The sequence below is a fragment of the Chiloscyllium plagiosum genome, unplaced genomic scaffold (assembly GCF_037043375.1).
Source record: "Chiloscyllium plagiosum isolate Xiang-an unplaced genomic scaffold, Cpla_swu_hap1 HiC_scaffold_9, whole genome shotgun sequence".
In the NCBI taxonomy this organism is placed as follows: domain Eukaryota; kingdom Metazoa; phylum Chordata; class Chondrichthyes; order Orectolobiformes; family Hemiscylliidae; genus Chiloscyllium; species Chiloscyllium plagiosum.
This window is the reverse complement of record NW_028270147.1, coordinates 14,542,448-14,563,908: the sequence shown is the minus strand read 5'-3', so window position 1 is coordinate 14,563,908 and position 21,461 is coordinate 14,542,448. Positions and strand designations below refer to the sequence as shown.

Here is a 21,461-nt window from a genome sequence, read left to right as displayed (position 1 = left end):
CAGGGAAGGCAGATGAACTCAGGGCATGGTTAGGAACATGGGACTGGGATACCATAGCAATTACAGAAACATGGCTCAGGGATGGGCAGGACTGGCAGCTTAATATTCCAGGATACAAATGCTACAGGAAGGATAGAAAGGAAACAAGAGAGGAGGGGGAGTGAAGTTTTTCACAAGGGATAGTATTACAGCTGTGCTGAGGGAGGATATTCCCAGAAATACATCCAGGAAAGTTATTTGGGTGGAACTGAGAAAGAAGGAAAGGGTGATCACCTGATTGGAATTATATTATTGACCCCCTAATAGTCAGTGGGAAATTGAGAAACAAATTTGTAAAGACATGTCAGTTATCTGTAAGAATAATAGCGTGATTATGGTAGGGGATTTTAACTTTCCAAATATTGACTGGGACTGTTATAGTGTTAAGGTTTAGATGGAGAGGAATTTGTTAAGTGCATACAAGAAGATTTTCTGATTCAGTATGTGGATGTACCTACTAGTGAAGGTGCAAAACTTGATCTACTTTTGTGAAATAAGGCAGGGCAGGTGACTGAGGTGTCAGTGAGGGAGCACTTTGGGGCCAGTGACCATAGTTCTATTAGATTTAAAATAGCGATGGAAAAGGATAGTCGGGGATTTTAATTTTCCAAACATAGAATGGAATTGCCATATTGTTAAGGGTTTCCAAAAGCTTTCTGAGCAATAGGATTTATGATTATTTGGAAAAGCATAGAGTGATTAAAGGCAGTCAGCATGGCTTTGTGAGGGGCAGGTCATGCCTCACAAATCTTATTGAGTTATTTGAGGAGGTGACAAGACAGATTGACGAAGGGTGAGCAGTGGATTTGGTGTATAAGGACTTCATCAAGGTATTTGATAAGGTTCCCCATGGTTGGCTCATTCATCAAGTTCGGAGGTATGGGAGGTATGGCTTTCTGGATTCAGAATTGGTTGGCTGACAGAAGGCAGAGAGATTGTAGATATAAAGTATTCTGCCTGGAAGTCAGTGTGAGTGTTATCCCGCAGGGCTCTGTTCTTGGGCTGCTGCTCTTTGTAGTTTTTATAAATGACTTGGATAAGGAGGTTGAGGGGTGGGTTAGTAAATTTGCTGATGACACAAAGATTGGAGGTATCATTGATAGTTTGGAAGGTTATTGCAGGCTGCAGCACAACATAGACAGGATGCAGAATGGGGCTGAGAAATGGCAGGTGGCGTTCAACCGGGAGAAAGGTGAAATGATGCATTTTGGAAGGTTGAATTTGAATGCTGAATATCGGATTAAACACAGGATTGTTGGGTGTGGAGGAACAGAGGCATCTTGGTGTTCAACTGCATGGATACCTCAAAGTTTCTACCCAAGTGAAAGGGTGGTAAAGAAAGCACATGGTGTATTGGCTTTCATTAACCAGGGGATCGAGTTTAAGAGTGCAAACTTTTGCTACATTTCTACAAGTCCTTGGTGAGACCACACTTGGAGTGGTCCAGCTCTGGTCGCATTATTATCGGAAAGATACAGAGGCTTTGGAGAGGGTGCAAAGAAGGTTTACCAGGATCCTGCCTGGACAGGAGGGCTTATCTTAGAAAGAGTGATTAACCAAGCTCAGACCTTTCTCTCTGGAGAGGAGGAAGAGAGGTGATCTGTTTGAGGTATGGAATGAGTGGAATGGATTGAGTCAATGGCCAGAGACATTTCCCCAGAGCAGGATTGATTGGCACGAGGGATCATAGTTTTAAGATATTAGGAGGAAGGTGTAGAGGAGATGTCAAAGGTAGGTTCTTTATGTTCTTTACTTGGTGGTGGAAGCAGAATCAGTCAGGACCTTTAAGCGACTACTGGACATGCACGTGGACAGCAATGAATTGAGGGATGCATAGGTTAGGTTATTTTATTTTAGATTAGGAATAATCCTCGGCATAATATCATGGGCCAAAGGGCCTGTTCTGTGCTGTACTTTTCTATGTTCTATGACTCTCTGACTCTACTAACTTTCATTGTTTTATAACCCAAGTGGTTTACCAGATTACTTCACAGGGCATTGGCTATTTGGATAATGGCATTCATGAAGCAGTTATGTTTTGCTTAAAATAAGAGTTCAGTCATTTACATTTTTAACATATTGATCAGAAATGACAAATTAATTAGATGGTTTATCTTTTTATTCTGACAGTAGTTTAAAAGGTACTTGGATGAAGCTACTCAGGTTATGGGTCTTGTATGAGAAAGTGAGGACTGCAGATGCTGGAGATCAGAGCTGAAAAATGTGTTGCTGGAAAAGCTCAGCAGGTCAGGCAGCATCAAAGGAGCAGGAGAATCGACGTTTCGGGCATACGTCTTTCTTCAGGAAGAAGGGCATATGCCCGAAACGTCGATTTTCCTGCTCCTTTGATGCTGCCTGACCTGCTGCGCTTTTCCAGCAACACATTTTTCAGCTATGGGCCTTGTATGGGCAAATATCGGTAGTAGTATATTTTTGGCAGTACAACTTGATGGGCCAAAGGGCCTCTGTTGTACTGTATAATTCTGGGTGCATTTCCTCCACGTTTGGATTATTGTTTAATGCTATAACCATCACTGTTGCAAGGTCATGTGTTCAAATAATAAAACCAGAGAAAAAACAGCTTCACAGAGACATAGTCATTAAATTCGTGTCAAGCCAAAGAAGAAGGTGTTGGATGTGATGACCAAAGGTTTGCTCAATAGATGGGCTTTAGCAAAGGCCTTATGGAAGAGAAATGGTTAAACAGTGAAGTCTAGGTCTTGGGCTGCAGGTATTTAACATACGGAGTTTTGACTACGGGGTGAATGAAAGGCATTGAGGTGTTCAGTTGGCCATGATCATATTGATAGGCTCAACAGGCTGAATTGTCTCTCCTATTCATACATTCCTATTTGAATGCATGGTCACCAATGGTAGGGCAAAGGGAGGTGGTGGTGGGGATGGAGGAGAGCAATACATAAGAGGTCAGCAATGGAAGAATCAAAAGTTTGAAAGTGTTCTCTGGATGGCTCAGATAAGTCATGTTTCCACATGTACCTCAGGTACCCACATTGGATTTGTCAGAGGGGACTGATTGAGATGTTGGGTCAGTAACAATGTGCTTATTTGAAGGCATGCTTTCTGCCTCCAGGTTTCATCAGTATCAGGGAACTGGGATTTGATGCATTGAGGGACTGCAAGCTGATAAAAATCAGTGGGATTCGGGATAATGAGCGAATATGACTTCAATGGCTTTGTACTTAAGCAGGGCTGTAATTTTTAACTTTTTAACGTTATTTCTTCATTTTTCTACTCTTTATTTATGTTTTTATGCTGCCATACTTTCAGAATTAGAATTAAAATGATGTTTTACTGTCACATGTATTCAAGTATAAAATTCAGGAGTACAGTGAAAAGTGGTGTCACCTTAGATATAAATTACCTTGGTACAAATCTTAGGTACTAAAATAGATTAGGTATAAAAGTAGAAAATAAGGAAAAAAGCTAAGCATTTGACATTACAGTTCTTCATAGAAATTTGGAAAATGGTGACATTGTACACTTTTCACTGTAATACTGTACCTCTGTCCTTGAGTGCATGTGACAAAACATAATTCTAACTCTAATTCAGTTTTTGGGTAAATTGAGGTTCAAGATTTCTTTTATTCATTCATTCATTCACAGGATGTGGGTTTCATTGTCTCGGTCAGTATGTTTTGCCTATCCCTAAATGCTCTTGGGAAGGTCGTACCTTCTCAAGATGGTAGTGATCTGCCATTTCATACAATCACGCATTACAGAAGATTTCCACCGTATTTGACTCCAACCAAAGCTACTCTAAATCTACCAGGTAAGAACAATGACTGCAGATGCTGCAAATCATATTCTGGATTAGAGTGGTGCTGGAAAAGCACAGCAGTTCAGGCAGCATCTGAGGAGCAGGAAAATCAACATTTCAGGCAAAAGCCCTTCACCAGGAATACAGGCAGAGAGCCTGAAGGGTGGCTAGTCCACTTTCCAGCACTTGGCCCATAACCTTGAATGTTATGACATTTCAAGTACTCATCAGATTAATTTGTTAAAGACTGTGAGATTTCCCACCTGAACTACCCTCCAAGATCAGGTATTTCACACCTCCACCACCCTTTGGAGTTATAGGGTATCTCGGAGGTTGTCTGAGATAGCATTGAAATTGTCATTGGATTTGGGATTGATGACATTTCAAAGTACACATGGGATGGTTTCGGGGCTGACTCAATCAATATCACAATTCAATAACAAGTAGGTACATGTGTCCATCAATACCTTACCATTTTGTACATATCCTGGGATGTACATGGCATGGCTTTGCTTCCTGGTTGTTAACCTTACTATTCCATCTTTTCCTTGTACAGATACTTTAATGGTGTATCTACCATTACCAAAATATTCAGTAAAATACCGAGAATAAACTCCATCATTTCTAACAGCATCAGCACCTAAAGATAAGAAGACAAATCAATTGTAAAGTGCAGAATCCAGTGTTAACTAATGATAATATTTTACTTTGGTCACAATGAAATATAACCACTTGCTAACTGGCTTCTACAGTGATGGATGTATTTACCTCCCCCATTGTCCAACAGCTCAAGATTCACAGGCTGACCAATAGTCCTCTCTACTGTGGCTGTCACTTTGGCTCCAATAACAGGCAGGAAACCTTGGCTGACTTCTGCAAAAATGATCAGTGGGTTTGGAAAAGATGTTGTGTCTTGATTGAGGTGCGCGTTGACTGTGACAGGCGGAATGTTCTCATCTGCTGCCCGTGATGTTACTGTTATCGTTACAACCTGAGGCTTTCCAGCTCCATTTTGTATGCTGTACATCCAGGCTCCTGACTGATGTAAAAACACCCCATTGTAATTGAAAAGAAGGAGATCAAAGTTAAAGCAAAGAGAAAATTTAAACACACAGGCCAATCAGAACCGTACATGTGCCAGGCCAGGAATTGGAAGACGAGCTGTCAACAAGACTGCGTCCATCTCAAAGCTTCCATTTTTGTAAAGCTTTCCATTGGGATCACGGATAAACATTTGTGGTGTGCCAGTCTCCCATGTTACTACAAAGAACGTGTTTTTCCCAACTGATTTATCGATGAAAACTGTACCATTGAACCAGTCATTACTTGCAATGCTCTTTCCAGAACTTTCCAACTGCAAGAAATCAAAACAGTCATCTTAAAACACCAACATACCTGTTACCAGAAAGCAGCAAAAAACTCAAAGTCATTCTCTGAAGGATAGTCAAACCTGGATTGACTGTTGACTCATGTTCCCATTTCCTGATACTAATCCAGTGAAAGCATCAACTAATCCATTTTCATCCAAATTATCAGTAGCTGCATACTGCAGGCCTCCTAAAGATTGAACATGAGAAATAATAAGATCAGTCTAGTACTCACAACTGGCTGGGAAAAAAGCTTTGCACAAATTTAAGCCACAAAACTTAATCATGAAACTGATTCCTACTATAGGAAAGATACAGAGGCTTTGGAGAGGGTGCAAAGAAGATTTACCAGGATGCTGCCTGGACTGGAGGGCTTGCCGTATGAAGAAAGGTTGAATAAGCTCGGACTTTTCTCTCTGGAGAGAAGGAGGAAGAGAGGAGACCTGATCGAGGTGTACAAAATAATGAGAGGAATAGATAGAGTCAATAGCCAGAGACTTTTCCCCAGGGCAGGATTGACTGGTACGAGAAGTCATAGTTTGAAGATGTTGGGAGGCTTTCCAGATAAAGGAGACATCAGAGGTAGGTTCTTTATGCAGAGAGTTGTGAATGTGTGGAATGCATTGCCAGTTGAGGTGGTGGAAGCAAAGCCACTGGGGGGCATTTAAGCGACTGCTGGACGTGCACATGGATAGCTGTGAATTGAGGGGTGCGTAGGTTAAGTTACTATATTTTACAATAGGATTAAACCTCGGCACAACATCGTGGGCCTAAGGGTCTGTTCTGTGCTGTACTTTTCTATGTTCTATAATCAAAAATAAATGTAAAATCATCTGCTGACAAAATTATTTGGGGTGATACTAAAATCTTAGATTATTGAACAATGTGAGTGGGCAAGGTAGCTTGAGGGGTAAAAGAATAGAAAAGGTTTAAGAGGGATATTGGCTAAATGCTGGCAAATAGGATAACTGGTCAGCATGGGCAGGTTGGACTGAGGGGTCTGTATCTGTGCCATATTACTTGCCAGCATTTGGCCCATATCCCTCGAAACCGTCCCTATCCACTAACCCATCCAGATGTCTTTTAAATGTGTAATTGCAAATGCCTCAACCACTTCCTCTGGCAACTCATTCCATACACACACCACCCTCTGCGTGAAACAGTTGTCCCTTAGGTCCCTTTTAAATCTTTCCCAGCTCACCTTAAAACCGTGTCCTCAAGTTTTGAACTCCTCTATCCTGGAGAAAAGACCTTGGCCATTCACCTTATCCATGCCCCTCATGATTTTATTAACCTCTATAAGGTCACCCTTCAGCCTCTGATACTCAAGGGAAAATAACACTAGCCTATTCAGCCTCTCCCTTTAGCTCAAACCCTCTAATCCCTTCACAACAGTCTTTCCTAAAGCAAGAGACCAGAATTGCACAGGGCATTGCAAAAGTGTCTGAACCAATATCCTGTACAGCTGCAACATGATCTCCCAACTTCTGTACTGAATGCACTGACCAATAAAAGCAAACATACCAAATGTTTTCTTTACCACCCTCTCTGCCTGTGACTCCACTTTCAAGGAACTATGAACCTGCGCTCCAAGGTCTCTTTGTTCAGCAACACTCCTCAGGACCTTACCATTAAGTGTATAAGTTCTTTACAAAACGCAGAAACTCACATTTATCTAAATTAAATTTCATCTGCCACCCTTTAGCCAATTGGTCCATCTCTGAGGTAACCTTCTTCACTGTCCACTACACCTCTAATGCAGGTGTCATCTGCAAATTTACTAACTGTACATCCTATGTTCACATCCAAACCATTTATATAAATTGAATTATAAAGTCTTACAGCTCGGAAAAAGACCCTTTGGTCCAACCAGTCCATGCCGAACATAATCCCAAACTAAACTGTTCCCAATTGCCTCCTCCCCACCTTTTCTATTCCTCTATCTAAATGTCTTTTAAACGTTCTAATTCTCCCTGCGTCCACCACTTCCAAAGGAAGTCCATTCCACATGTGAAACACCCTTTGTGTAAAAAATCTGTCTCTCACGTCTTTTTTAAAACCTCTGTCCTCTCACCTTAAAAATGTGCCCCCCTCATCTTGAAATTCCCCATTATAGGGAAAGATAACTATCATTAACTCTATCTATACTCCTAATTATTTTATAAACTTCTGTCAGTTCGCCTCTCAAGCTTCTACACTCCAGTGAAAATCGCCCAGCATATTCAATCTCTCCCTCATTAATCCAGTCTGTGTGTAAGCTGAAATAGCCCATTTTTATTATATTTCCCTCTTTTTATATACATCTCTAAGTTCCAGATTTGCATCAGGCCCAATTTTACCACTCCAGTTTGGTGACCTGGAAATAAATCCTCCCAATGTTTGCAGTAACTTACTTTTTTTCAGCGTCAATCAAACTGATTCTACATCTTGATCCTTCTGCCTGGGATCCTCCATTACAAAGATACTGATGTCACCAGTACAGGGAGTGATAGGGCAAATTCTCCACTGTATTAACCTCTCGTTCAGAGGAGCAAATATTTCCCAAGATTGATGTTATCTTAGCACCATTCAATTTTCTACATTGCACAGTGACTACAGTTAAAGAAATAAAAAACATCAATTTGGCTGCATCTTGGCACACCCTGAATTTATGAAAAGCTCTGTAGAAATGGGATTTCTTACTATCTTTCTATTGAGGCTCAGCTTTGGACATTCTGAACAAGATTCACACTGGACTCAAAACGTTAACTCTGTTTCTCTCTCCACAGATGTTAACAGATTTGTTGAGTTTCTCCAGCATTCTGTTTCAAGGACATTGTTGGTTTGTAAAATCAGATGCTTTTCACTGAATTTTCAAAGAAACTTACAGAAATATACTTTTATCACAGTAATTGGGCACTCAAAAATACTTAATATTGCCTGTTAAACTAATCCCTGTGCTTCATTGAGTACAGGAGTTGGGAGGTCATGTTATGGCTGTACAGGACATTGGTTAGGCCACTTTTTGAATATTGCGTGCAATTCTGGTCTTTTTCCTAACAGAAAGATGTTGCGAAACTTGAAATGGTTTGGAAAAGATTTATAAGGATGTTGCCTGGGTTGGAGGATTTGAGCTATCGGGAGATGTTGAATTGGCTGGGGCTGTTTTCCCTGGAGACTCAGAGGTTAAGGGATGACCTTATATAGGTTTATAAAATCATGCGGGGCATGGTTAGGATAAATAGACAAGGTCTTTTCATTGGGCTGGCGGAAATCATAACTAGAGAGCATAGGTTTAGGGTGAGAGGAGAAAGACATAAAAGAAGCTGGGGGAAATGTTTCACACAGAGGGTGGTACGTGTATGGAATGAGCTGCCAGAGGAAGTGATGGAGGCTGGTACAATTGCAACATTTAAAAGGCATCTGGATGGGTACATGAGTATGATGGGTTTAAGGGATATGGACCGGTTGCTGGCAGGTGGGACTGAATTGGGTTGGGATATCTGGTCGGCATGGATGTGTTGGACCGAAGGGTCTGTTTCCGTGCTGTACATCTCCATGACTTTATAACTCTATTTGCTACTGAAGTTTAATTCTTGATCAGCAAAACAATATAAATGTCACATGCCTGTCTTTGATGACAACTGTTCCAGCTCTTTGGCTGCCTTCGGTCCTAATGCTATCGTGTGGATAACTGCACCACTTTGTTCCACCTCCGAGAAACAACTGCTTATCCCACTGTCCTCCCCATCAGTCAGCAAAACGATTTCATCACCATTTGTAGATCCGTCATCACCACGAAGTACCTGTAAAGCCATTGTTCATTGTCAATGTGGGAAAACTATAATAATGATGTGGACAGTAATGAATTATCAAATGTCTCTGACTTACCTGAAAACCAGCTCGAACCCCTTCACAAATGTTTGTTCCACCACTAGCTATTTTAGGTAGAAGATTTTTCAGCTTTTTTCGTGCGTCTTCACTCTCAATTACTGTCAATTCGTGAATCACAGTGGCATAACTGTGAAAACCAACTATGCCAACATATGATTGATCTTCAATGATCTGGAGTAAAAATATCCCAGCCGCTTGTTGAAGCCTTTGAATTCGATTTTCCTGCAAACACAAATAACTCAACTCAAATTCAAAACTCAATCTCCCAAACCATTTGTCATTCTCATATTTTGTAAAAGTAAATAAAACCAAAGTACTGTGGATACTGGGGTTTTGAAATAGACCAGAAAATGAGAAAGAAACTCAACAGGATTGGCAGCATCTATGGGGAAAGAAACAGGGTTAATCTTTCTGAGAGGGGTCATTCAAATTCAAAATGTTAACATTGCTTTTCTTTCTACAGATACTGCCAGGTCTGCTGAGTTTCTCCTGCATCTTCTGTTTTCATTTTATATCATGTACGCTCTGTATAAATGGGTATAAGTAGAATAAATCTTTCAACTTAAGTTTAACAAATCTCAATCACTTGTTTTGTGAATTGTAGTCCAAACAGACTTGAGTACATTATCTCGGCTCAGGATTACAGTGGTGTTGGAAATGCAAAGCAGATCAGGCAGTATCCGCGGAGCAACATTTTGGGCAAGAGCCCTTCATTAGGATTCATGACGAAGGACTCTTGCCCGAAATGTCAATTTTCCTGCTCCTTGGATGTGGCCTGAACTGCTGTGCTTTTCCAGCACCACTCTAATCTTGACTCTATTCTCCAGCATCTGCAGTCCTCACTTTCACCTACATTATCTTGGCTGACATGCCAGTGCAATACTGAAGGAAAATTATATTGCAACTGCAGGTCAGACAGTTTAATCTTAGTGCTGGGAAAGCTTTTGGAAATGATAGACCAGGATACCAGCAATTGTGACTTGGACAAGTGCGGATTAATTATGGAATGTTGGCAGGATTTATTAAATAAAATCAAAAATACTTGAAATTAGAACATTACAGCACAGTACAGACCCTTCGGCCTATGAAATTACCTTAAATAAAATAAAAGTGCTGTAAATTCAAAGGTCAGTCAAGCAGCATTTGTGAAAAGAAGGTTAATATTCAGGTTGAGATCTTAAACTCTGTTTGTCTTCTCGCACAGCCTGGCCTGGTGAATACTCACAGGATTCCCTTTCTTTCAGAGTTCTAGCATCTGTAGTATTCTGCTGTGGCGTTAATTTTTATTTGGACTTGTTCAAGGCAAATTGCGCTCAAAAAAACTAGCAGAGGTTTTGTTAAGGCAACAGAGGTCTGATGAGGAAAATATGCTTGATGGTAAAAATCAAAAGGTGTTTAACAAAGTGTCTCATCATTAAGTTTGCATTAAACGTTGTAACTAAGTAAGTAAATATTAACATGGATACAACATTGACTGAGTGACACAAAAGGGGCAGTAGTTGCAAACAGTTCCTCTTGCTCTGGGGAAAGCTATATATAGTGTGTATCCTATCTACTAAGAATACTGTATGGTGATCTATACTACTGACTTATACTTAGTTTTACAATTTGAAAATTTTCAATGACATAAAACTTGGAAGTATAGTGAACTGTGGGGAGGATACTAATAGACATCAAGAGGATAAACAAAAAACCAAAAGAACTGTGGTTGCTGGAAATCAGAAACAAAAACAGAAATTGGAAAAACTCAGCAGGTCTATCAGCATCTGTTGAGAGAAATCAGAGATGACATTTCCAGAACTGAACCCAAAAAGTTAAACAATTTCTCTCTATAGACACTGCCAGACCTGCTGAGATTTTCAAGCAATTTCTGCTTTAGATCAAGAAGACATATTCCATTTGCCAATTGTAGGTTCATTCTGTACAGTAATCAATGTCATCCTATGTTTCATCTCAGTCCTCCTCTGTATTAGCCACATATCCCAAGTATGATAATATCTGTACATTTTGAAATTGTGTTTTTGATTCCTGAGGTTGGGTCATTGATGGGTTTAAGTGATAAACTATCATGGTCCTAGTAGTAATCCTGGTGGAACACCACTGTCACCATTTGTCACACCTCCATTGCATAGAAACAGGGTCTTACGTATATTGAAATGATGGTTTGAGCATATGGGGTAAAGTTTCAGAAATGCTCTGTTTATAGGTCATCTTAAACTGAAAGGTTAGCTCAGTTCTCTTTTCAGATTCTCCAAACCTGCTGAGTATTTCAGCATTATTGTTTTTTTTTAATTTCAGAATTGTAGTTTGTTATATTTGGTGCAGGAAATGAGAAAGCCCATGATGACCTTCTGAAGCGACCTGTTGGAGATGTCATTACACACCTCTGGAACAGGTGGGACATGAATCCAGGCACCCCACATTAAGGATACTACCATTATAAGAACAATATAAAATGCAGGTCTTGCAGGAAAGTAATGACCTCTTGTTTCCTATGTGATGAACAATGGTCAGCAAAGGACTGCAAGTGATGGTCCTTTAAATAACATCAGCCTGAACGAACATCATATTGTCATACCGAACTCATGCTTCCCGATGTATCAAGAACTAAACATAACACTCGGTCTTTGGCATGCAGGAAAGTAAACTTTGGCTCAAGTGAAGTGATATTAGTTGGATGGTTGTTCTTGAAATCGTCCGATTTGCTGATTACATCCCAAGTGCTCCTCTCATTGCACATTTTGTTTTGCATGTTCGGAGCTTCACGGTTGTGTGTCTTATTGTCACAGAAGTCAACCACCTGCAAAGGGAACACAAGGTCAGATGCAACAACAGACAGCTGAGAAAACGAGATGCTTCCTGGGTCAAAATGATAGATTTGTCTTTATTGGAAAATCCCAGTTTCGATTTCTGTCTATCAGTTTAGCTCAGTTGACAGTATTTGCTCCCTTCAGTATGAGGTAGTTATGAGCTTGGCTTGCCTTGCCCTGTCTCTGTAATCTCCAGTCCTTTTAAAGCCTTGCTTCCCTATGAGGTGATGATTGATGCTGCGTTTGTTAAAGATTGAGAAATCAATTAAATAAAACACAGTCACAACAATTTGTGAGGAGACTATGACCATGAACACGTACAATGTACTTTTTATTATAATCACAAGCTCTACACAGTGAAACATTTGAGAAGTGCAGGCATTTGTTGTGGTGCAGAATGAGACCATTCAGTCAATCATGTCCATGCTGGTTAAAAGAAAGAGCAATTCCATCTAATCCTACCTTTCACCTCTTAGCCTGTGTACCTCCAGGTTATGACCCTCAAGTGCACACCCACATGTTCATTGAAATCCTGTGAGTATTTTGACTTTACCAATTTTCAGGCAGTACGTTAAAGATCGTACCAATGTGAAAAAAATTACTCCACAATTCTCTTATTTCTTCAAGGCTTTACTTTGAATCTATGTTCCCTGTCTTTTCTTTATCTGCTAACAAAAATAGCTTTTTCCTATCCACTCTATTTAGGCACTTCATTATTTCAGACAGCACTGTGGTTAGCACTGTTCCTAGGTTTGATTCCACCCTTGGGCGACTGTCTGTTCAGAGTTTGCTCATTCTCCTCCCTGTCTGCATGGGTTTCCTCTAGATGCTCCAGTTTCCACCCACAGTCCAGACATGTGCAGGTTAGAGTTGATTGTCCATGCTAAATTGCCCATATTGTCCGGGAATGTCCAGGTTAGATTGATTAGCCATGGGGAATTTGGGGTTAAGGAGATAGGGTTGGGTCTGGGTAGGATGCTCTTCGGAGGATCGCTATGGACTCAATGGGCCAAATGCCTGCTTCCACACCATAGGGATTCTACTCTATGAAGACTCTAGCTGCAGTCTACCCAGTGTTTCATTCAGTTCTAGCATAAGCTCCTGGTTCTATGTACCAAAAAGTTTGTTTTATGCAGTTAAATTTCTAATTAAATTATAGCGTATTTTTCGATGTTTTAATGTCAAACCTTCCAGAAAAGGCAATATGAGAGATGGACAGCCCAAAATGTGTGATCAAGTGAAGCAAGCTTGAAATCTTTTTCATGCTGTACTTGGGTCGTGATTATTGGACACAGTGAAGTCCTGCCATTCAAATCTTCACTTTTGCAAATTCACTGATTCTCAACCTGAGAATTCTGAGCAACCACTGCACTTAGTGCAGGTCAGATTACTGTACACAATTCTGTACACCATTTCACCGAGTGCGGGTCACATTTTATTTACCTGCAGTCTTCAGGTGCAAAAAGTAGAAGAAAAGTGAAGTGGATATGTTAAAAAATAACTCAAAACTTAAACTGGTCTGCAGACTGACATAATGATGATAGAAAACAGGATTGCCTAGACTGTAAAGTTTGCACTGCATGTGTATCTGCTCCCACATTACACTTACACACTATTATAACATTTATAATGCAGGAGGCCTACAGCAAGGGGAGAAAGTTGCTATGTCCCTCATTTTATTATACTATTTCTCCTGTATAACATCAATAATACAATTGTTTTATTGTATTTTATTGTCTACTAGATACTGTATGTGTCAGTATTTTTCGATATTTGGAAACTATCCAATTGACTCTCATTACCCTCTGTGATGTCAGCATTTGCAACATTTTCAAGGAACATAACTGCTGCAAACAGCAAGACTTTGTACATGAAACATTTGCAGAAGTAGGTGTTAATAATTTGCAAGGGAAATACATCTTAATAATCCCACTTACCCCTGGTAATCCTGTTGTGTACATTATTGAAGTTGATGTCACTTGGTTCTGGTCTGGAAAGAAATTACAGTCAGCGTCTGGGAGCCCTGTGCTGGGATCACAGGTACCACAGGCACCCCCAGAACAAGAGACTTTTAATCCTTTCATTTCCTTTGAACACCTAGATATGGAAATGAAGCACGATGTGTAATTAATCATACTGATTTTTATAAAGTCACCATAGTCTTCCTAGTTTATACATAGTTTAGAACTTCCAGATGCTTCCAGGTTCAAAAGAGTAATTGCCAGAGGGGACTCTCAAGTCAGGGGCACAGACAGACAATTCTGCTGCTGTGAGCCAGTATTGACATTGCTCCCTAGTGCCAAGGTTAGGGACATCTCCAAGTGAAATGTTTGCAGAGTGAATATAAGAAGTTATGTAAGAGGTTAAAAAGAAGAACTTTAAAGATAGTAATCTCTGGATTACTCCCAGTGCCACGTGCTAATGACAGTAGGATAAGAAGATAAGGCTGATAAATCAATGATTGTGGAGGTGGTGCAGTGGGCAGGGATTCAGATTTTTGGATCTTTGGGATCACATCTGAGCCAGAAAAGACCTGTTTAAAAGGGACAGATTTCACCTGAACTGGAAGGGGACCAGTATCATGGGGGGAGAGATTTGCTTGTGTATTTGTGAGATTTTAAATTAGTATTGGGGAAGTTGTGGAGATCCTAAATAATAATGGGATGAGTATGGTTTGGAAATTAAAGACAGCAAGTTAGTTAGACAAGGCAACCAAGAACAAATCAAAGAACGAGGTAACTCTGAAGAATTAAACTGCATTTATTTCAATGCAAAGAATCTGGCAGAAAGGTATCTGAACTCAAGACATGCATGGGAACATGGGACTGGGACATCATTGCTCATCCAGAAACATGGCTCAGGGATGGACAAGACTGACACCTCAATGTTCTCAGAACCAGATGCTATAGGAAGGATAGAGTCATCGAGTGATAGAGATGTACAGCACGGAAACAGACCCATCGGTCCAACTCATCCATGCCAACCAGATATCCCAACCCAATCTAGTTCCATCTGTCAGCACCCAGCCTATATCCCTCCAAATCCTTCCTATTCATATACCCATCCAGATGCCTTTTAAATGTTGCAATTGTACCAGCCTCGACCACTTCCTCCGACAGCTCATTCCATACACGTACCACCTTCTGCATTAAAAAGTTGCCCATTAAGTCTCTTTTATATCTTTCCCCTCTCACCCTAAACCTATGCCCTCTAGTTCTGGACTCCCCCACCCCAGGGAAAAGACTTTGTTTATTTATCCTATCCATGCCCCTCATGATTTTATTAACCTCTATAAGGTCACCCCTCAGCCTCCGATGCTTCAAGGAAAACAGCTCTAGCCTATTCAACCCATTCCTATAGCTCAAATCCTCCAATCCTGGCAACATCCTTGTAAATCTTTTCTGAACCCTTTCAAGTTTCACAACATCTTTCCAATAGGGAGGAGACCAGAATTGCATGCAATATTCCAAAAGTGGCCTAACCAATGTCCTGCACAGCCACAACATGACTCCCAACTCCTGCACTCAATGCTCTGACCAATAAAGGAAAGCATACCAAACACATTCTTCACTATCCTATCTACCTGCGACTCCACTTTCAAGGAGTTATGAACCTGCACTCCAAGGTCTCTTTGTTCAACAACACACCCTTGGACCTTCTACCTTTCAGCCAGTTCTATATCCAAATGGCAAGTTCTCCCTGTATCCCATGAGATCTAAACTTGCTCACCAGTCTCCCATGAGGAATCTTGGCGAATGCCTTACTGAAGTCCATATAGATCACATCTACCGCTCTGCCCTCATCAATCCTCTTTATTATTTTTTCAAAAAATTCAATCAAGTTTGTGAGACATGATTTCCCATGCACAAAGCCATCTTGGCTATCCCTAATCAGTCCTTGCCTTTCCAAATACATGTACATCCTACCCCTCAGGATTCCCTCCAACAATGTGCCCACCATCGAAGTCAGGCTCACTGGTCTATAGTTCCCTGGCTTGTCCTTACCACCTTTCTGAAACAGTGGCACTACGTTTGCCAATCTCCAGTCTTCCTGGCATCTTACCTGTGACTATAGATGATACAAATATCTTAGCAGGAGACCCAGCAATCACTTTTCTAGCTTCCCACAGAGTTCTAGGGTACACCTAATCAGGTTCTGGGGATTTCTCCACTTTTATGCATTTCAGGTCATCCAGCATTTCCTCCTCTGTAATATGGACATTTTTCAAGGTGTCACCATCTATTTCCCTACATTCTATAGCTTCCATGTCCTTTTTCACAGTAAATACTGATGCAAAATACTCATTTAGTATCTGCCCGATCTCTTGCGACTCCACACAAAGATAGATGTTGAGGCAAGAGAGGAAGAGGATTGGCATTTTTCATTAGGGAAAACATCATGGCAGTACTTAGAGAGGATAGTCCAGTGAAACTATATGCATAGAACTTAGAGATAAAAAGGGGATAATCACCTTGATGGGATTGTGCTAAGGGCACCCCAAAAGTCATCGGGAAACTGAAGAGCAAATGTGTAGAGAGAGCTCAGCTATGTACAAGAATGGTAGGGTTGTAACAGTAGAGGTTTTTAACTTTACCAACATAAACAGGACTGCCATAGTGTTAAGGGCTAGGAGAACGAGGAGTTTGTTGAATGTGTTCAAGAATATTTTCTTCATCAATATGCAGATGTATCTATTCGAGAAGAAACAAAACTTGACATTATTTTGGGAAATAAGGCAGGGCAAGTGACTGACATGTTATTGGGAAAGCACTTTGGGACCAGTGATCATAATACTGTTAGTTTTAAAATAGTTATGGAAAAGAATAGACCCTGGATAAAATGTCAAGTACTGAATTGGAGCAAGGCCAATTTTGACAGTATGAGATAGGAACCTTCAAACGTTGATTGGGATATACTGTTCACGGGTAAAGGGATGACAGGCAAGTGGGAGGCTTTCTAAAGTCAATGAGAGTTGAGAGGCAGTATGTACCCTTGAGTGAAGAGTAAGGCTGGTAGGAGTACAGAACAATGGATGAATACAGATATTGAAGCTCTGATCAAGAATAAGAAGGAAGCATATGTTAGGTATAGACTATTGGGATGAAGTGAATCTCTTGAAGAGCATAAGGGGTGTATTCTTAAGAGGTAAATCAGGAGGTGAAAATGAGGTATGAGATAGGCTTGGCAGATAAGGTGAAGGATAATCCAAAGGGATTCTACAAGTACATGAACAGTAAAGCAACAACTAGAGAGAGAATAAGATTCCTTAGAGCTCAACAAGGTCATCTATATGTGGAACCACAGGAAATTGCAAAGGACTGGATGTAGGTTTGCTCACTGAGTGGGGAGGTTCATTTCCAGACGTTTCATCACCCTACTAGGTAAAATCTTCAGTGGGCCTCAGGCGAAGCAGTGTACATGATTCCTGCTTTCTATGTATATGTTTGTGTTTCTTTGGATTGGTGATGTAATTTCCTGTGGTGATGTAATTTCCTGTTCTTTTTCTCAGGGGGTGGTAGATGGGGTCTAACTCGATGTGTTTGTTGATAGAGTTCCAGTTGGAATGCCATGCTTCTAGGAGTTCTTGTGCATGTCTCTGTTTGGCTTGTCCTAAGATGGATGTGTTGTCCCAGTCAAAATGGTGTCCTTCCTTATCTGTATGTAAGGATACTAGTGAGAGAGGATCATGTCATTTTGTGGCTAATTGGTGTTCATGTATCCTGGTGGATAGTTTTCTGCCTGTTTGTCCAAAACTAGCCACCAGAATTGTGGAAAAAGACATGGAGGCTAGGGAATTTGGAGAAATAAATATTGAAGTCTTTAAAACAAGTCCATATTACAGAAGAAGAGCTGCTGGAATGCTTAAAAAAGCAGAAAGATGGATAAATCTCCAAGACCTGATCAAGGATATCCCAAGACATTGTGGGAAGCGAGGGAAAGAATTGCGGGGCACCCAGCAGAGATATTTGTATCATCTACAGCCACGGATCAGGTGATGGAGGACTTGAGGGTAGCTAATGTTGTGCCTTTATTTAAGAAAGACTGTAAGGAGAAGCCCGGGCACTATAGAATGGCGATTCTGGATCAGTGGTGCTGGAAGAGCACAGCAATTCAGGCAGCATCCGAGGACAGGCAAAATCGACATTTTGGGCAAAAGCCCTTCATCATTCCTGATGAAGAGCTTTTGCCCGAAACGTCGATTTTGCCTATCCTCGGATGCTGCCTGAATTGCTGTGCTCTTCCAGCACCACTGATCCAGAATCTGGTTTCCAGCATCTGCAGTCATTGTTTTTACCTCTACTATAGAATGGTGAGTCTAACATCAGTGATGGGTAAGTTGTTGGAGACGATTCTAAGAGATACAACTTACATGCATTTGGAGAGCCAAGGACTGATTAGGGACAGTGTGGCTTTGTGTATGGGAAATTGGGTCTCACAGACTTGATTGAGATACTTGAGGATATCACCAAAAAGATAGATGAGGGCAGAGTGCTGAACATTGTCTAATGGTCTTCAGTAAACCTTTGAAAAGATTCTGTATCGTAGACTGGTTAGTAAAGTTCGATCACGTGGGATTCAGGGAGAGCCTGCCAATTGGATACAAAATTGGCTCAAAGGGAGGAGAGAGAGGGTGGTGGTGGAGGGTTGCTTTTCAGACTGGAAGCCTGTGACAAGCAGTGTTCCTCCAGGATCGGTGCCGGGTCCACTGTTGTTTCTCATTTTTATAATCAATTTGGCTGAGAATTTAGGAGGCACGGTTAATGGATGACTACAAAATTGGTGGTGTGGAGGAGAGTGAAGAGGGTTATCGAAGATTAAAGTTGGGAGGTCATGTTGCAGCCGTACAGGATATTGCTTAGGCCATCTTTGGAATATTGCATGCAATTCTGGTCTCCCTGATATAGGAAGGATGTTGTGAATCTTGAAATGGTTCAGTAAAGATTTACAAGAATGTTGCTACGGTTGGACGTTTGAGCTATAGGGAGCGGCTGAATAGGCTGGAGGTCTTTACTGTGGAGCACTGGAGGCTGAGGGATGACCTTATAGAGGTTTATAAAATCATGAGGGGCATATTAGGGTAAAAAAATCAAGGCTTTTCCTAGGAGCAGGAGAGACCAGAACTAGGGGACATAGATTTACGGTGAGAGGGGAAAGACATAAAAGGGACCTAAGGGGCGACATTTTCAAGTAGAGGGTACTGCTTGAAATGAATGTATGGAATGAGCTGCCAGAGGAAGTGGTGAAGTCTAGTACAATTGCATCATTTAAAAGGCATCTGGATGGGTATATGAATAGGAAGGGTTTAGAGGGATATTGGCCAAGCGCTGGCAGGTGGGACTAGATTAGGTTAGGATATCTGGTCGGCATGGACGAGTTGGACCGAAGAGTCTGTTTCCGTGCTGTACATCTCTATGACTCTATGATTCTATTTCGAAGAGGTCAATGGGCTGAGAAGTGGCAGATGGAGTTTAATTTGGATAAATGTGAAGTATTGCATTTTGGTAAAACAAACAATGACAAAACTTATACAGTTAATGGTAGGGTCCTGGGTAGCATTGTTGAGCAGATACCTAGGTGTTCAGATACACAGTTCTTTGAAAGCTGCGTCACAGACAGACAGGGTGATGAAGAAGAAATTGAATTGGATTGAATTAGCTTTATTATCATGTACACAAATGAGTACAGTGAAAAATTTACCATTGCTGCATTACAGCGCCATCTCAGGCATAAAAGTACCTCAGTACAGATACTTAAGATCAAATACATTGGAAACAAAACAAAGGAAAGTAAAGATATAAATAGCTCAGCATTATAGGTCAGAGAAATAAATTAGGAATATAAAGAAGTTAAAAGTTCAGAATATCAGTCTGAATGCTACAGTGAGAGTGGTGATTTGTGAATGTCACCTTGTCAGGATGAAGAAGTGGAAGGAGACAGAGTGTAAGCAGCTCCGTAGTCACTAACTGTCCCCATTAACAGCTATTCACCCTCCCAGACAGATTGTTATCCACTCCCTTGTCTGTCCAACTGCTCTTCCCTCTCGTTGGGCTCTATCCCCACCTATCGTTTATTCCTTACCTCCTCCCTCCACCCTATCTTCTGCATATAAACCGACATTTTCCTAACTCCCACCAGTTCTGAGGAACGGTCACCAGACACAAAAGGTTAACGTTGATTTCTCTTCACAGATGATGCCAGACCTGCTGAGCTTTTTCAGAAACTTCTGTTTTTGTTTCTGATTTACAGCATCTGCAATTCTTTCAATGTTTATTTTGCTTCAAAATTAGGTCAGTTTAGCTAATATTGAGGGGCAAAAGCATGGAAGTAGGCCAGTTGTACATCATTAGGGGTGTTCAGAACTCACCACTTAAACCCTAAGAAAGTGCAAAATGTATTTCCCCAACCTTTTCGTCCTTGCCTACATATGAATCGAAGGAGCAAAACATTTGGAGGTGGCTGAATGATTCACACTGTTTCCTCACAGCACCCCAGGGACCCAGATTCAATTCGAGCCTTCGGTGAATGTCTGTATGAAGTCTGCACGTTCGGCCTCTGTCTCCATGGACTTCCTCCAGGTGGTATGGTTTTCTCCCTCAGTCCAAAGATGTGCAGGTTAGGTGGATTGGCCATGGGGAATGCAAGGGAAGGGGGTAGAGTGCTCTTCAGAGAGCCGATGCAGGTTTGATGGGCTAAATATTCTCTATGTGCCCTGTAGGGATTCGAGATTCTGCCCACTATTGTGCTAATGTTATCTTTTGTAAGAATGTTCTCCACAACAGTGAGATCTTTATTCTGCAAAACAGCTCTGCCATCAGAATTGAAGAATAGCTTACCTGGTTGCCTCATATGTATCACCAACAGCATAAAAGGGTGCCAGGTCATTGTATTCATCAAACACTCCCCACTGAAGGTGAGCCCATTCATGGACTAATACACTACCTGTAAAAATAGAAACATTCATGACAACAACGCCCATTTCACTCAGAGCTCAATGGTACGTTTGGCGTATATTGGTGCTGCAAATGTGAAATGAAGGCTAAGCATAATCTTTAATATGAAGCAGGTCAGGGCGGGTAAAATGGAGGAGAGGGAAGTGGAATGAGAAGCATAAAAAGTAAAGGGAAGGGAAGAACAAATTAATACAAATGTTAGCCCCTTGTACGAAAACTCCTATACTTCCATCTATTTTGGTGTACATCAAATGGTTTTCAAATAAAAATTGAAGGATTGTGTTGAGTCTAAAACCAGAACACCGCAACAAGACCAATGAATATTTGACTTAATCCTGGGTGCATTTATATGAGACGTTTTGACACTGGTTTGTTATAATAGGCTCTGGGCTTTCACAGATCATCGTCATCATCATAATCATAGTTCCTTGAAAGCAGAGTTGCAGATAGGCAGGGCAGTGTACAAGGCATCTAATATGCTTGTCTTTATTGGTCAGTGCATTGAGTATAGGAGTAGGGAGGTCATGTTGCCGCTGTACAGGACATTGGTTAGGCACTATTAGAATACTGCATTCCATTCTTGCCTTCCTGCTTTCTGAATGGTGCTGTGAAACTTAAAATGGTTCAGCAAAGAGTTACAACA

General features: G+C 41.0%; 1 protein-coding gene across 1 annotated transcript in view; it reads right to left on the bottom strand.

Moving 5' to 3' along the window:
* The window catches only part of LOC122554128 (calcium-activated chloride channel regulator 1-like), a 32,915-nt gene that overhangs the window by 5,153 nt on the left and 6,301 nt on the right, over positions 1-21,461 (bottom strand). The window contains exons 4-12 of the mRNA XM_087990424.1: positions 20,702-20,807; positions 13,805-13,964; positions 11,636-11,857; positions 9,055-9,279; positions 8,792-8,969; positions 5,268-5,374; positions 4,950-5,171; positions 4,586-4,856; positions 4,290-4,457 (exon numbers count right to left, since the gene is read on the bottom strand). Coding sequence (XP_087846550.1) covers positions 4,290-4,457; positions 4,586-4,856; positions 4,950-5,171; positions 5,268-5,374; positions 8,792-8,969; positions 9,055-9,279; positions 11,636-11,857; positions 13,805-13,964; positions 20,702-20,807 — 1,659 coding nt within the window. The remainder of the gene's footprint in view (positions 1-4,289; positions 4,458-4,585; positions 4,857-4,949; positions 5,172-5,267; positions 5,375-8,791; positions 8,970-9,054; positions 9,280-11,635; positions 11,858-13,804; positions 13,965-20,701; positions 20,808-21,461) is intronic.